This window comes from Pinus tabuliformis, chromosome X (genome assembly GCF_031772625.1).
Source record: "Pinus tabuliformis cultivar Carrire ecotype Pingquan chromosome X, CPIR1, whole genome shotgun sequence".
Classification (NCBI taxonomy): domain Eukaryota; kingdom Viridiplantae; phylum Streptophyta; class Pinopsida; order Pinales; family Pinaceae; genus Pinus; species Pinus tabuliformis.
Window position 1 is genome coordinate 487,962,725 of NC_142308.1, and position 14,238 is coordinate 487,976,962.

Genomic DNA, 14,238 nt, shown 5'->3' on the forward strand with positions numbered 1-14,238 from the left:
CTATTTTTTACTAATAATCAAATTTATATAATTATAATAATTTTTTTTATATATATTTGTAATATTTATTTATAATAAATTTAATTTTAAACTAAATTATCTAATAATTATTTTATTTTCATTTTTGAACTTTTACAGGATTTTGCAAAATATCAAAAATTCTTTTCACTTGTTTTGATAAGATTAATCGTTTGCGTAACCACCAAAAAAGCAATTTTTTTGCATTTCATAAGTAATCAAGATTCAAAGTCTGCATACAATCATGATGTGAGCTATGGCTGTGGATAGATCCAAAAAAAAACCACCAAAAAAGCAATTTTTTGCATTTCATAAGTAATCAAGATTCAAAGTCTGCATACAATCATGATGTGAGCTATGGCTGTGGATAGATCCAAAAAAAATAGAAAAGAAGAGGAGGTAAACAATGTAGTTGTCTATAACGCGACTTTTTGAAAGCTTTTCTGGCGGGTTTTTCCGGTCGAAATCAGGGAGGAATTTATTGGGATCGCAAGTTTGATAGCTAGTTTCTGCACAATGAAAGCGTCCGAGGGGTTTTCGAGGGTGCTGAATCCAAATATGCAGTTAAAAAACCATTTTAACCGCAAGAAATCAAGATTTAACCTCAATTTCTTCCGCCGGATTCTGTCACCGAATCTCCAAAAAATCGCATTATAGACAACTCCGTAAACAATTATGTTTGCCCCCGTCAACTGGGCTACGAAAAAAAATGAAGTAAACAGTTATGTTTGGCCACCGCTCAACTGGACTACCACGACATACGAACGATAGTTGATAAGCGTGACCAATCTAAAATGCCCCAGCCATAATTACCCGCTTACAAAGTCAACGAAAATAATGATCTCCGCTTCAATGTTTGTGCAGCAGTTTTTTGAGATTGAAAGGTGTGATGAAGGATGTATTCCCTTGCCAAATCTGGTGAGAAACCATCTCATAGATTTTCTCAGTGGGATGGGTTCCATCCCAAAATACGTATTTCTCTGGACGTTTGCAAAGAAAAGCGCTGTATTCGCCACGCTCCTTCTTTGGAATCTCCAACCCACAAGACACAGCAGTGTTAAATGGCCCCGCTCCACAGCACGCAGACGTCGTGTTTTTAAAACCTACAACCAAAGCCACGTCCCATATTGCATTTAGAAAATTCACATGCCAATCCACGCCTATAACGTTTTTGAAATTTGTACTAGTTATTTAATAAATATTACTGTATTTTACCATAGGATTCGCCGTGTTGAATTAAATTTAATACGAAATCATAAGCGTTAGCAAGCAGGATCGTTGCCCCGTCTAATTTTTTATTCAGCTGATTGACGAGCAGCCTGAGACCATCATTAAATGCCACTGCCAGCTGATTTGCAGTTTCCACACATCCACCGTTATATGCTTTCACTCCAGCGAGCCTTGAATTTGGAGTACACCCCACAACAGGGCTGCTTATTACAATGAATTTTCTTGCCCCCTTATTGTACAGACTCTGCAACATCCACCACAGACAAGAGGATAACCCCAAATTTAACATAATGGAACAATCGGCCAAGAAACTGAGGAAATACAAAATCATGAGGGATTCATACGCACCAACAAGTGTTCGTTATATTTACTAAGCAGCAGCTTAACGAAATCCTGGGCAGTTGTAGAGTTTTGGAAGGTGGTATTCGCTAAATAGTTGAGGCCAATATCATTGCCACCACTGTTAATGGTATACAAGGACTGGGATAGATATTCTTTTGCATAATAATCTCCTCCAAGTTTTTTCCCTAGACGCGAAGAATAGTTGGCGAATTGGCGTATCTGGAGACTTAGAGGGATGATATTCTGCATAGCGAAAACACCAACCACGTTTAATTGCTTATTTTCAACATGTAAATTCATGTGTATCAATTAGAATGAACATGTGTCTATTTTGGCACTCACCAAGTAATTCCCTGTGGAATCTAGTAATCCGCTTCCTCCAGATGCGAAATTGATACCACGAGAGAAATCAGATCTTGGCTTCAGATATGGAGGTGGGAACGGCAACCTTAACTTAGTAGCTGTGAATACAAATATCATACGTATATTAATCATCTAATGATAGAATCAACCATATAAATATCACTAAGTGAGATGATTAGGTGAATAAGTAGGAGAAAAAAAATACCGATAAAATCGAATGCAGTTCGGCCATTAGTGAAACGACCAGTGGGGTGATGGAAGAAGGTCTCCCCGTAAGGCGGGAAATTAGCTTTGGAGGTTGTGTTGGCAATGAAATTGTTGGTACCAGCGTCTGCTAGAGAATCCCCAAAAATGAACATGGCGGGGACGTTATAGTGCATGGCAGTAGCGAAAGGAAAAGATAAAAACAACATAAGGGCTGCGCTGGAGCAGGCAATAAACATTGCTAAAAACTCCATGATAAAGGAATATGAGTGCAGGGAAGTAAAAGGAGGTGTGGATATTGGATGCAGATAAATGAAAAGAAATGCCTTTATAGAGAGATGATCCATGGGGATGGGCAGGCAGGCTTTCTAGAGGCCATGGCATTGTCGTCTCCATGTTGCGTTCAAAATACGTATTTGGAAAAAAAATGCGTGGCGTGTAAGGTGACTGCACATCGCAAATATCTCTGAGGTTTGTGGTCGCGGATGGCTGCTCTCTCTATATTAAAATATATCAATGTCAACTTCACTTTAAATATTTGCAGTGACTCCAACGATCATGATTAATGCAGTTGTCTATAACGCGACTTTTTGAAAGTCTTTCCGGCCGGTTTTTCCGGTCGAAATCCGGCAGGAATTTATTGGAATCGCAAGTTTGATAGCTAGTTTTTGCACAATGAAAGCGTCCCAGGGGTTTTTCAGGGTGCTGAATCCAAATATGCAGTTAAAAAACCATTTTAACTGCAACAAATCAAGATTCAACCTCAATTTCTTCTGCCGGATTCCGTCACCGAAATCTCCAAAAAGTCGCATTATAGACAACTCCATGATTAATATGCTGTTGTCAACTTAACTTTAAATATTTGCAGTGACTCCAATGATCATGATTAATATGCTGTTTTGCTTGTGTTGTAAATATAATAATCATAAATGATGTATTATATTAATTTTATTGATAATTGATATTTTTAATTATTATAATTTGAAAAGTGTTGTTTAAGGAGGTTACAATTTTGCTTGATTTTAAAAATTTTATTGGGAGAGATTTTTTGAAATTTTTGATTGCATGGTGTTTGAATATATTTCTTTTAATAATAAAAATAGATTCAACATTATTAAGAACTTTTTATACATTTGATAATTATATTTAAATTTCTAAAAATTTCAATAAAATCTCATCAAAATCTCAATTATCTTCTGAACCAAATTATGACCTCATTAAATCACTCTTATTTAAAATAATATTTTTTTTAATATTATTATAATATTTCATTATATTTAAAAATAATAATTTAAAACTATCATCTTACTTAATAATACAAACTCCAACCAAATTTAATAATTTAATTTAATAAAAAATACTATATTTTGGTTACGCTTTGATGAGAAGCTTACGGTGGTGATACTCAAGTTTTCTAAATCTCATGCATCGACAGGAGTGCTCCCTATTTAGATGTTTCTTTTACTCTTTATTTTCCATTTCAATTTATAGATTTTTTCTTACTAATTTGCGATTCTCATTCCCGGGCATTCATTAGCATTTTCTCGCAATCATGTTTTTAAGAATGAATGAATTCTAATTTGTGCATACACACCTTTTGAGGATTTCAAAATTGTTTCGTAAGTCCTTAAATTCTCAAGATTGATTTGATTTACTTTCATAGTTAGTTGTCTTGATGTTCTGCTTTCATAGTATAAATTGTCTTTATCTTACATAGATCAGGATTAAAATTCTTTCATAGTATAAATAAAATTTACTTTTCACATATCATAATTTAATTTATTTCATAGAATTAGTTTACTGCTTTATTTAGATTAGATTTATTATTTTTCTATATTAGAAAATTATTGCTTTCTTAGAATAGATTATTCTTATATTGACTAGTTGAAATAGTCATTTTTCTTGCTTTTACTATCATTGACAATTGCGTGTGCTCTGTTTAGATTTCATTTCATAATTAGAATTTTCATTACTCTCACTATTTCTTATATTAAATATTCTCATTCCATGATCATTTGTTTGTTGCTTCCAATAGAATAGGATTATTCTTTAGCATTGAAATTGAAAAGTTAATCTCCTAGCGCATATAGTGTAGTGTACTTCACAAGTGTATGAACCTAGATTGATATTTTAATGAAAGTAACTTAATACACAATTAAATTACCCAACAAGGGAATCTATCCATACCACCATGATTAACAAGCCTCACCAATTCATCTTATGGAATTTTCGTCCAATGGATTCTTGTACAATCAAGGAAGATATCACATTTGTTGAGGTAATATATCCTCCCAACATGCCTATTACTAAATTGCAGTTCATTAAGAAGGTATTAAATGATTTTCAAATGAAGAAAGAATGTGAATGCTCATGGCCAGGACGCTTTAATTTTCATTAATGCCCTGGTGTCTCTTCACTCAGATTTGAGATTCATAACATTCACATGGTGATGAATTTTCAATAGTTCGTTCATGGCAAGGGCTTTCCATTTTTTTTTCTCATGTGGGTTGCGACTATGTGTCTCAAGTAGTTTGATAGGCTGATATTTTTGTGTTTCAATCTGCTCTAGCGCCTACCTATGAGGTCTTGAAAGAAAAGCAAGAAATTCAATGTTGTTTCCCTCACCCTCTTGCCTCTAATTTCCTTCACAAACTTTGGCGGGTCTTTCTACAAGCTAAGAAAAAAATCCATCTTGTCGAACTTAGTTCCTCCAAGATTTCCATGTTTGGTGAAGTATACAACCTATAGATGGTCTTGGTAGTAGACAATTTAGGTTCAAATCCACTCTTTTTGCACAAATTTTGAAGTTCCTCATAATTATTCGTTTGGTGTAAAATAGTTTTACAAGGTGAGGGAAACATGTTCTCTTTAGAAGGAGAGTCTCTTCCCCATACTAAGGCTACCAAATTTTTGTTTCAAATCAGACTCCCTAACTTATTTCAATGGATAAGGCTCTCCCTAGGGATCACATTTCTCATAGGTCATTATTTTCTTAAGGTTTTTCCCCAAGCTTGGGAGAAACCCTATCTTCCACTGGGCTTGAATCTCATTCAAGATAACTAGCATGCCACATTAGAGAGCTTGAGCTCACCACAGGGAAATATATTATCAGGAACGAGGGTGCACTTGAGCACAAGCAAGCGCTGAAAGCTCTACTGCAACATTTCTAGAGGTCACTCCTTAACCTCTCCAAGAGAAAATTTCTTAGATTGAAAGAGAATTGGTAAACTATAGGCGTACTCTCATGGACTCTAAAGTAATAGAAGAAGTAGCATACTAGGCTCCTAATGTCAGACACACTCACGGGAATTACAATTGATACATGTATATAGTGGACATATATTAGCACCTCAAGTTCCTACTTGGCAAGGTCTTGATGGACATAAATGAAAGTGGGGAGGACATTCTCCTCTCTTTAGATCACATGCAACAACAAATGATAGCTTTGGATCATAGGTTAGGTTGTATCGAGAAACACATGGGCATTCCTCTTGAACCAGGTTACTCTTCAGATAGCAACAAGGAGCCCATACTTGTTGAAGCCACAACTTCAAATAATTCCTCTTAATTGTCTCTTAGTTTCCTATCTTCGCCTTTCTATGTTTTAGTTCTATAACTCTCAATTTAAATATGACCCAAGAGGTCCTACTTCTAACATATGTTTTTTGGTTTCTGAAACTATGACTAGAATCTTATCTTCTGCACTTTTGAAAAGGCAGAAATTTTAGGTCTAGTCAGGTCTTCCTAATGACTGACCAAGTCATAATTTAATGACTTTGAATGTGATGCTTTGTTTTCAAGAAATACAAATAAATTACTTTAAAAAAATGTTGATAATCACACATGTAGCCAACCTTTCGATCTCGGAAGGAGAGAGACTAACCTGTAAATTTTCCCAACAGAAATTTGTTAGAAAACTTGGCTTAACGTTGAAATAATAACCAAAGAACTAAAGAGAATGAAATCATAAATTTACCTATGGTATAGTCTTTGAGGTTTGGTTGTAACCCTTGTAACCTTGCACCCAAATTACAATTAGCTTCATAATGACCAAGGAAATTACTTGTAGAAAATAAAGAAGAGTCCAAACTAATAAAAAATAGGGTTCACCTCCAAGCAATAAACTCTATGAGAGAAACCTTTTGAGTGATCCCTTATGCATTGCAACTGGCCACAAACTTGGAAATGAGTCAATAAGTCTGTAGGAATTCATGTTTGGGCATCAACAGTGAAAAAAAAACGAAAAAACCTTGTGCTCGAAACCATAACTAGTTGAAGATATATTTCTCACAAACCAAAGGAGGTACCTAGCGATGGCAGAATTGTCATGGCCAAGGTAATCGATGAATGGTGGATGATTGTGCTCGCAACTCGCAAGTGAAAGATTCTAACTGAGAACGGAGTGGCACCATGGAAGGGGAGGTAGTTATCCCCATAATCGCAAACCTACATCCTCCATTGTAGATCTAACCCTGATGCATTAGTGTCGTTGATCTAAGTCAGCTTGCTAATTCGAATAGTGAATTCATTGTCTTTGTATTTACAGTAAATTCCTTACGCTCCACTAGAGAGGCTTAGAAGTCCTATACAATTGAGAAAGTTATGAGCCCTGTGGATCCTTGACAGTGTTAGAAGTATTGAAACCTAACATCATGACAAGCCCTCTGAGAGACCAGACACACAACCATCCCCTCATTAAAAAAATGCTTGTATTCTTACGCAAACCCTTATAGACTGGTCCAAGCATGCGGTGGCACCATGAGCTCAACACAATGGAAAAAACAAAAGTCTAATGTTAACATTAGCCAAAACAAAAACAAAAAGTCATTTGAATTTTCGTAAAGACATAACAAATACTTCCTAACAAAAACTAGATGTCACTGCTATGCTATGCAATGATATAATAATAATAATAATAATAGTAATAATAATAATAATAATATATTTTTAAATTTAAAAATTTATAAAATAAAATGCCAGCATTGAGGGATTCCGAATATAGTAATCAATTGTATTGAAAAGAATGACTTTTTATGTAAATGTATATTGGCATGAAGCTTATCCACCTCGTTATTATTTAACTTCATAACTACTTTCTCAAAGTTCTTTCTCTAAGTTCAAGTTCCAATCTTATAACGACTTTCTCTAGATTTATGAGGTAGGCCTCCAAAGCATGTTAAATTAGTCCAAAAAGATGGTATCCACATAATCCAAGTGCTAGTTGAAGAAGGAAGGTGCTCCAACGGCACATAATCCAATTGCTAAGGACACAATGCAAAAGCAAATGGGATATTGAAAAAGGAGGAATGTTAAATTAGTCCAAAAAGATGGTATCCAAAGGCACATAATCCAAGTGCTAGTTGAAAAGGAAGGTGCCCCACTGGCACATAATCCAATTGCTAAGGACCCCATGCAAAAGCAAATGGGATATTGAAAAGGAGGAATGTTAAATTAGTCCAAAAAGATGGTATCCAAAGGCACATAATCCAAGTGCTAGTTGAAAAGGAAGGTGCCCCACTAGCACATAATCCAATTGCTATGGACCCAATCCAAAAACTAAAGCAACCCATCTTGTGAAGGAAAAACTTATCCAAAATGAGCATGGTCTTCCTTTGGCATGGAAACTTTGAAAATCAATGTCCAAAAACAAGAGGCGTATGGAATTTTTACGAAGTTCATTAGCTAAAAATAAGTTTATTGCCCAGAAATTGAGGGAAAATAGAATGAAGAGTACAGGTAGGCCAGGATTGGGAGCTAACGACCTTATCTTTGGGCTTATTCCTTGGACGGACAGAACTTATATTTTTCTATGTAAATTATTATAAAAAAATGGTACACTATTATTATTTAACCATGGTTTATGGAGCTAAGATAAGTGAGATGTTTAAATTTTGTATTTTTTAAACGATTTTAATATATGATATGATTTTCATATATATTTATATATATAAAAAATTGTTTAGATAAAATATTTTAATGTTGTATAGAATAAAATATCTAATGTGGGTTATGAATAAAATATTTTAATATGAATTAATATTAACTTATACTTAAAAATATATTAATAACAACAAAACTAGTTAATGTGCGTGATAAAATGACTCAAAGCACATGTTATATAATCTCTATAACATTCAAAAATACAATTTAAACAATAAAAAATTACACATTATTTTTTGCGCTATAAAATAAGTTTGCACGTAAAATTTGATCTGTCTCACTCGTGTTAGATCTATGATTAAGAGAAATCTATATTAATTTTATTTTGCATAGTATAATAAATATTTTAGTTACCCAATCACTTATATACTAATAATGGATTTCATTATATTCATTTTTTCTAGTTTTTGTTAATGCTTTAGTTTCCATTATTTTTTAAGGAAAAGAATTAATGGTTAACTTGATAATATATTTAAATATTTTATTTAAAATATAAATAAAATTTTTAATAATTTAAAGAATAAAAAATTAGTATGCATAAGTTTTTTAAGAAAATTCTTAACGAAGTTGAAGATTGAGTATAGATTTATCATATATTTAAGTTCACGAGTATCTCCTTTTTTTATAGACCATCTTTTAAAGAATTCTATGAGATGGTGATTGAAAGAGTTGAAATAAATTGAATATCCTCTTACCAAGATAATGGCCTGGTTTGAAAAATTCAAAATTTCACACTAAGGTTTTTACAGTACTTCACTATAATAATTCCTTTTGTTAGGTTTTCTCGGCTATTGTAGGTTAACATTTAGAGAAATATCTTTATAATTTTTTCTAAGAAAATATGGAGGATGGTAATGTTTTTCCTAATGTAATTAGAATCTTTTTAATTTATGAGTCTTGGTGTACATTGCTCAACCCAACATTCTTGGTTGTGTTTCTTTTTTCGTTAAAGATGGATTGGGGTTTAAAAGTGTCCTTGTCTCCCCCACTTTAGATATAGTGGTATTCAATGTCTTTGTAGATGGAGGGCCACATTTCTAAAGGCCAAATCCTCTAAATCAATGAAGAAGATCGACAACATTTCAAAGGTGGAGGTTCACGCTTTTCAATGTATATCGAAGGCCTTGAGGCTTGTAGACCGAGGGCTTATTGGTCATTTTATGGGCTTATGGCCCTCTCTAAGATCCCTGTGTGTATGGATAAATAAGAATTGGATAACAAAGATTAAAAATAAGGTTTCAGTGTCATTTTGTGAATGATGGTTTTACACCTTCTTGTTCGAAGACAAAGCAAATTGGGATTTCATATTCAAGAATGGCCTCTACTTCATGGGGGGGGAAGGTTTATATTTGCACCGCTGGAGTCCAAATTTTAATCTTGAATGTGATGTTCTGGTAGCAATCATGGTATGGGTCAAGCTTCACTTATTCCTGCTACATTGTTGGAACGAGGAAACTTTTAAGAGTATAGGAAATGCTCTTAGCAAATATATCACCTAAGCTGAACCACAAGAAGGATTGCAAGCTTATGTCAAGATCTATGTGGAGGTGGACCTAGAAAAGGGTTTACCAGTAGTACTTATTTTAAACCTATACAAGTGGTCTCACATACAGGAAGTTGATTACAATCAACTTCCATTTAAATGTAAGTTTTTCCTGTAGGTTTTAACCTCGTATAGAAATTAACTGCATAAGAATTCTAACAATAGAAAATAAACAATGCGAGAGCATAACACATAAAACACATATACACAGAGATTTCCCCTAGATCCCAAAACCGGGACTACCAGCTTGATTTTTTCATTATGTTCCTTTGAATGTTACAATACATATTTATATATGCCGAAGCATCTAATAACATGGACCGAAAACCTTCGCGTCCAAAACCATGTGCGAAAACCATGCACAAAAGCATAGGTAGGTCCACCCAACCTAATGAAGGGGGGGTTCCGCCCCCTCTCTACCCCCCCAGTTAACAAGGTGAGCTAGTCGTGGAAAGAATATAACACAACCCAACATTCTCCCACTTGTTGTTTTCTTTCCACAAGAAAGCTTAGTCATTTATCCAGCCCTGAAACGCACATTGTTTCTTTACACCAAGAGAACTTCTCAAAGCTCACAGATTTTGTCAATGCATCTGCAGTATTCTTCAAAGTGTCCACCTTTACCAGCAACACATTTTTGTCTTCTATCATATCCCTCACAAAGTGATACTAAACATCAATGTGCTTTGCCTTTGAATGGTAAGCAGGGTTCTTTGCCAAGAAGATTGCACTTTGGCTGTCATAGTCTATCCTTATAGCTTCCTATACTAACCCCATACTTGAACACAATCTCTGCAACCAAACTGCTTCCTTGCTTGCATGAGTGGCATCCATGTATTCTGCTTCTGTGGTTGATAGTGCCACTATAGATTGTTTCTTACTCATCCAAATAACTGCACCTCCAAATAGGTTAAACACATACCCACTTATAGATCTTCTCTGATCCAGATCTCCAGCCTAGTCTGCATCAACAAAGCCATGAATATCCAACACTTTGTCCAATCCTGGTCTTCCTTGGTAGCACAAACCATAATCACTAGTGCCACGCAAATACCTGAAAACCCGCTTCACTGCTGTCTAGTGCTCCTTCCCTGGTTTTGACATAAACTTGCTCAATACTCCCACTGCATGTGTAATGTCTGTCTAATACATACCATTGCATACATTAGGCTATCGACTGCACTTGCATATGGAACACGGGTCATGTCCTCTTCCTCTTCTTATGTCTTGGGACACTATTCGGAAGATAACTTTACACCTACAGGAATAGGAACCTTCACCGGTTTACTATCCTGCATATTAAACCTCTGCAATATTGTCTCGACATATTTCCTTTAGTTTAACCAGAGCTTCCTCTTTGCCTGATCTCTTTTAATTTCCATGCCCAAAATATAGTTTGCAACACCAAGATCTTTCATGTCAAATTTGGAGGACAATTAGGTCTTCAAATCCTGGATAATTTCTTTGTCATTTCCAACCAACAACATATCATCCACATACAAGACTAGATAAATAACACGGTCACTAATTAATTTAAAATACACACAACGATCTGCTTTTTTTCTGGTGAAGCCAAGTCCCCATATAAATGTATCAAATTTCTGATACCACATCCTTGGTGGTTGTTTTAACTAATACAGAGACTTCTTTAACTTGCATACTAGTTATTTCTTACCCTTCACCACAAAACCTTCAGGTTTCTTCATGCAGATCTCCTCTTCCAGATCCCAGTGAAGAAATGTTGTGTTCACATCCATCTATTCTACCTCAAAATCAAAAGCAGCAACAACAAATAAAAGTAATCTAATAGAAGCTACCTTGACAACAGGAGAAAAAATATCACCAAAATCAATTCCTGGCACTTGGGAATAACCTTTTGCTACCAACCGAGCTTTGTATTTCTCCACCTTTCCTTTTTCATTTGTCTTCTTCTTGAACACCCATTTGCTGCCAATGGGTTTCCTTCCAGCCGACAACTCCACCAGATCCCAAGCCTCATTTTTGTGCAAAGATGCCATTTCATCAACCATGGCCTCTTTCGAGAGTTTGCCATCCTCTGAATCTACTGCTTCCTTCACAGTTCTGGGATCATCATCAGTAACAGATAAAGAAAAATTTGAACAGAAAGAAGATGGACTATACCTTTCTGGCTGCCTTCTTTCTCGAACTGATCTTCTCACACCCGAAGTTTGTGGCTCGTCATCTTCTGATTCCTCCTCTGCTGTAGAGTCTGATTTTTCCTCATTAAGCTCAAACTCTATCTTCTCAGGTTCCTTTGATTGGACTTCATGTTTAATAACATCTTTCACCTCTCTGAACACCACACCTCAGTTGTACACAACCTTCCTTGTTACTGGGTTCCAAATATTATAACCCTTTAAACCATCCTTATACCCAATAAAGATGCACTTTTCAGATTTACTATCCAACTTGGTTCTTTTCTCCTTTGGAACATGTACATATGCATCACATCCAAATACCCTCAGATGTAAAAGAGAGGGTTTCTTACCAGTCCATACCTCATGTGGAGTTTTATCCTCCAACGTTGATGAAGGTGATCTGTTGACCAGGTAACATGTTGTCTCCATTGTCTCTGCCCAGAATTCATGTCCTAACTCAGCACCACTGAGCATGCTTCTTGTCCTTTCCATCAACATCTTGTTCATTCTTTCTGCAACTCCATTTTGCTCAGGTGTGTATGGAGCAGTCTTCTGTCATGCTATACCACACTTCTTACAGAATTCTTCGAATTCCTTTCTGCAAAACTCTCCACCGTTATTTGACCTCAACACCTTTATCTTCTTCTCTGTTTGGTTTTCCACCAGAGCCTTAAATTCTTTAAACCTATCAAAGACTTCAGATTTCTTCTTAAGGAAATATATCCATGTATTCCTTGAGAAGTCATCTATAAATGATACATAGTACACAGACTTACCCAGTGATGGAACCTTCACAGGTCCAAACACATCACTGTGCACAAGCTCTAATATCTATTTCGCCTTCTTACCACCAGAGGGGAAACTCACCCAATTCTACTTCCCATATACACAATTTTCACAAAATCAAAATCCAGAGAGCTATTACTCATACCTTCTACCATACGTTTACCATGAAGTATTCGAAGGCCCTTCTCTCCAATATGTCCAAGCCTTTGATGCCACAACACGGTCTTCTCTCCAGAGACCACTAGATTTTCTGCTCCACTTTCAGGAACCACAGAACTGTTGCACCCATCAACAACAGTGCTTTTTGGGCATAGGATCCCCCCAAGGCATGTTTTGGGGCTTAAAGCCCAAGTTTAGACTAAAGTCCATTGTAAAGACTCCCCGAATTGTGGGCGCAGAGCACGGAGCTGTAATAGAGTCATAGGGTTGTTCGCCATTGTTTTTGTAATGTAATGTCGGTTTGAAAGATCTACCCATGGTCTGCAGACCATGGGATTGTATAAATAGAGCAAGGCTCTAAGTGCAAGAGACATCTATATCTAAGTATGGAGATGATCTAAGAAATCGATGAAGCAGTGAGTCGAAGTGTATAGTTGTGTCTTTGGGTCGTAGAGTAGGAGAAGGCTCTACAGCTGAGTGCGCAGAGACCTAGTAGTTCGCAGCTAAGTGCGCAGACCCCTGCAACTGAGTGTGCAGGGTAGGTCGAGTCTGTAACCATTGGAAACAGTAATAAAGAGAAGTTTTACCATATTTTTGTGCATCTTTTCCTGTTTTATGGGTTGAAGTATATTGGATATGAGTTACATGTTTACTGTTTATTTTCTGCGCGAACTCATATGAATGTGCTGAATAACTAATATAATATAAGGCATCTATTTATGCGAAGATAACTAACTGTTATAAGAAGATAAGTAAGATCTTGGGTGAGACTTAGGGAAATAGTGCAGATCGTTGCTCCAGCAGCGCGAAAGCCCATAGCCACTGGTTAGGGCTACGCGAAGGCGGATATATCAGGGTGCGAAGGCTTCGCAGGTCAGGGAAGTGCGCGAAGTAACCTGCATGAAGGGATTCACAATTGGACCAAATCAGCCCCTTAGAAATCTCAAGGGTGCAGAAACTTGGTTCCAACACCCCCCCATACTACTTCGGATGAGACCTCAGTTCGCGCTCCACAGACTGTTGCCAAAAGGGCCAGTAGTACAGGGATTTGTTTGTCTAATTAACTCCGAACCTGGGTCAGGCCCCAACAAGCCAACAATGCTACCTTGCAGCTTGTATAGAGTTCCAATCTGAACTCCCCGCATCAATAACAGTGCTCCCCGAACCATCTTGAAGGTATCCTTTTCGAACACTGTTTTTACACCTGCACCATCCAACTTGCTTACAGAAATCATATTTCTGGCTAATGCAGGAATATGCAAAACACCCGGAAGTGTTCTAACCCTTCCACCTTGCAACTTCAACTTTACTTTTCCACGACCAATGATTCTAGCCTTCCTATCATCCCCTAAGAAGACATCACCACCATCGTATTTCTCATACTCGCAGAACCACTCTCTATGGGGAGTGAAGTGAAAGGATACACCTGAATCAATCAACCATGCCTCATGATCTACATGTGTACTTGAAGAAGCCAAGTACACATCCCCACCT

At 36.3% G+C, this 14,238-nt stretch overlaps 1 protein-coding gene across 1 annotated transcript; it reads right to left on the reverse strand.

Moving 5' to 3' along the window:
• Positions 1-306: 306 nt before the first annotated feature.
• On the reverse strand, positions 307-2,470 carry LOC149140799 (GDSL esterase/lipase 6-like). The gene is made up of 5 exons (XM_089448278.1): positions 2,159-2,470; positions 1,933-2,051; positions 1,597-1,833; positions 1,234-1,492; positions 307-1,121 (listed from the first exon to the last, which is right to left on the reverse strand). Exons 1-5 carry the CDS (start codon positions 2,409-2,411, stop codon positions 868-870), a joined length of 1,122 nt encoding a protein of 373 aa, XP_089304404.1. The 5' UTR covers positions 2,412-2,470; the 3' UTR covers positions 307-867.
• Positions 2,471-14,238: the final 11,768 nt, after the last annotated feature.

Coding starts and splice junctions, on each gene's coding strand:
- LOC149140799 (XM_089448278.1), bottom strand. CDS start 2,411: ATGGAGTTTTTAGCAATGTTTATTGCCTGCTCCAGCGCAGCCCTTATG. Junction 2,052..2,158: donor AACTGCATTCGATTTTATCG/GTATTTTTTTTC, acceptor TTGTATTCACAG/CTACTAAGTTAAGGTTGCCG. Junction 1,493..1,596: donor AATATAACGAACACTTGTTG/GTGCGTATGAAT, acceptor TGGATGTTGCAG/AGTCTGTACAATAAGGGGGC.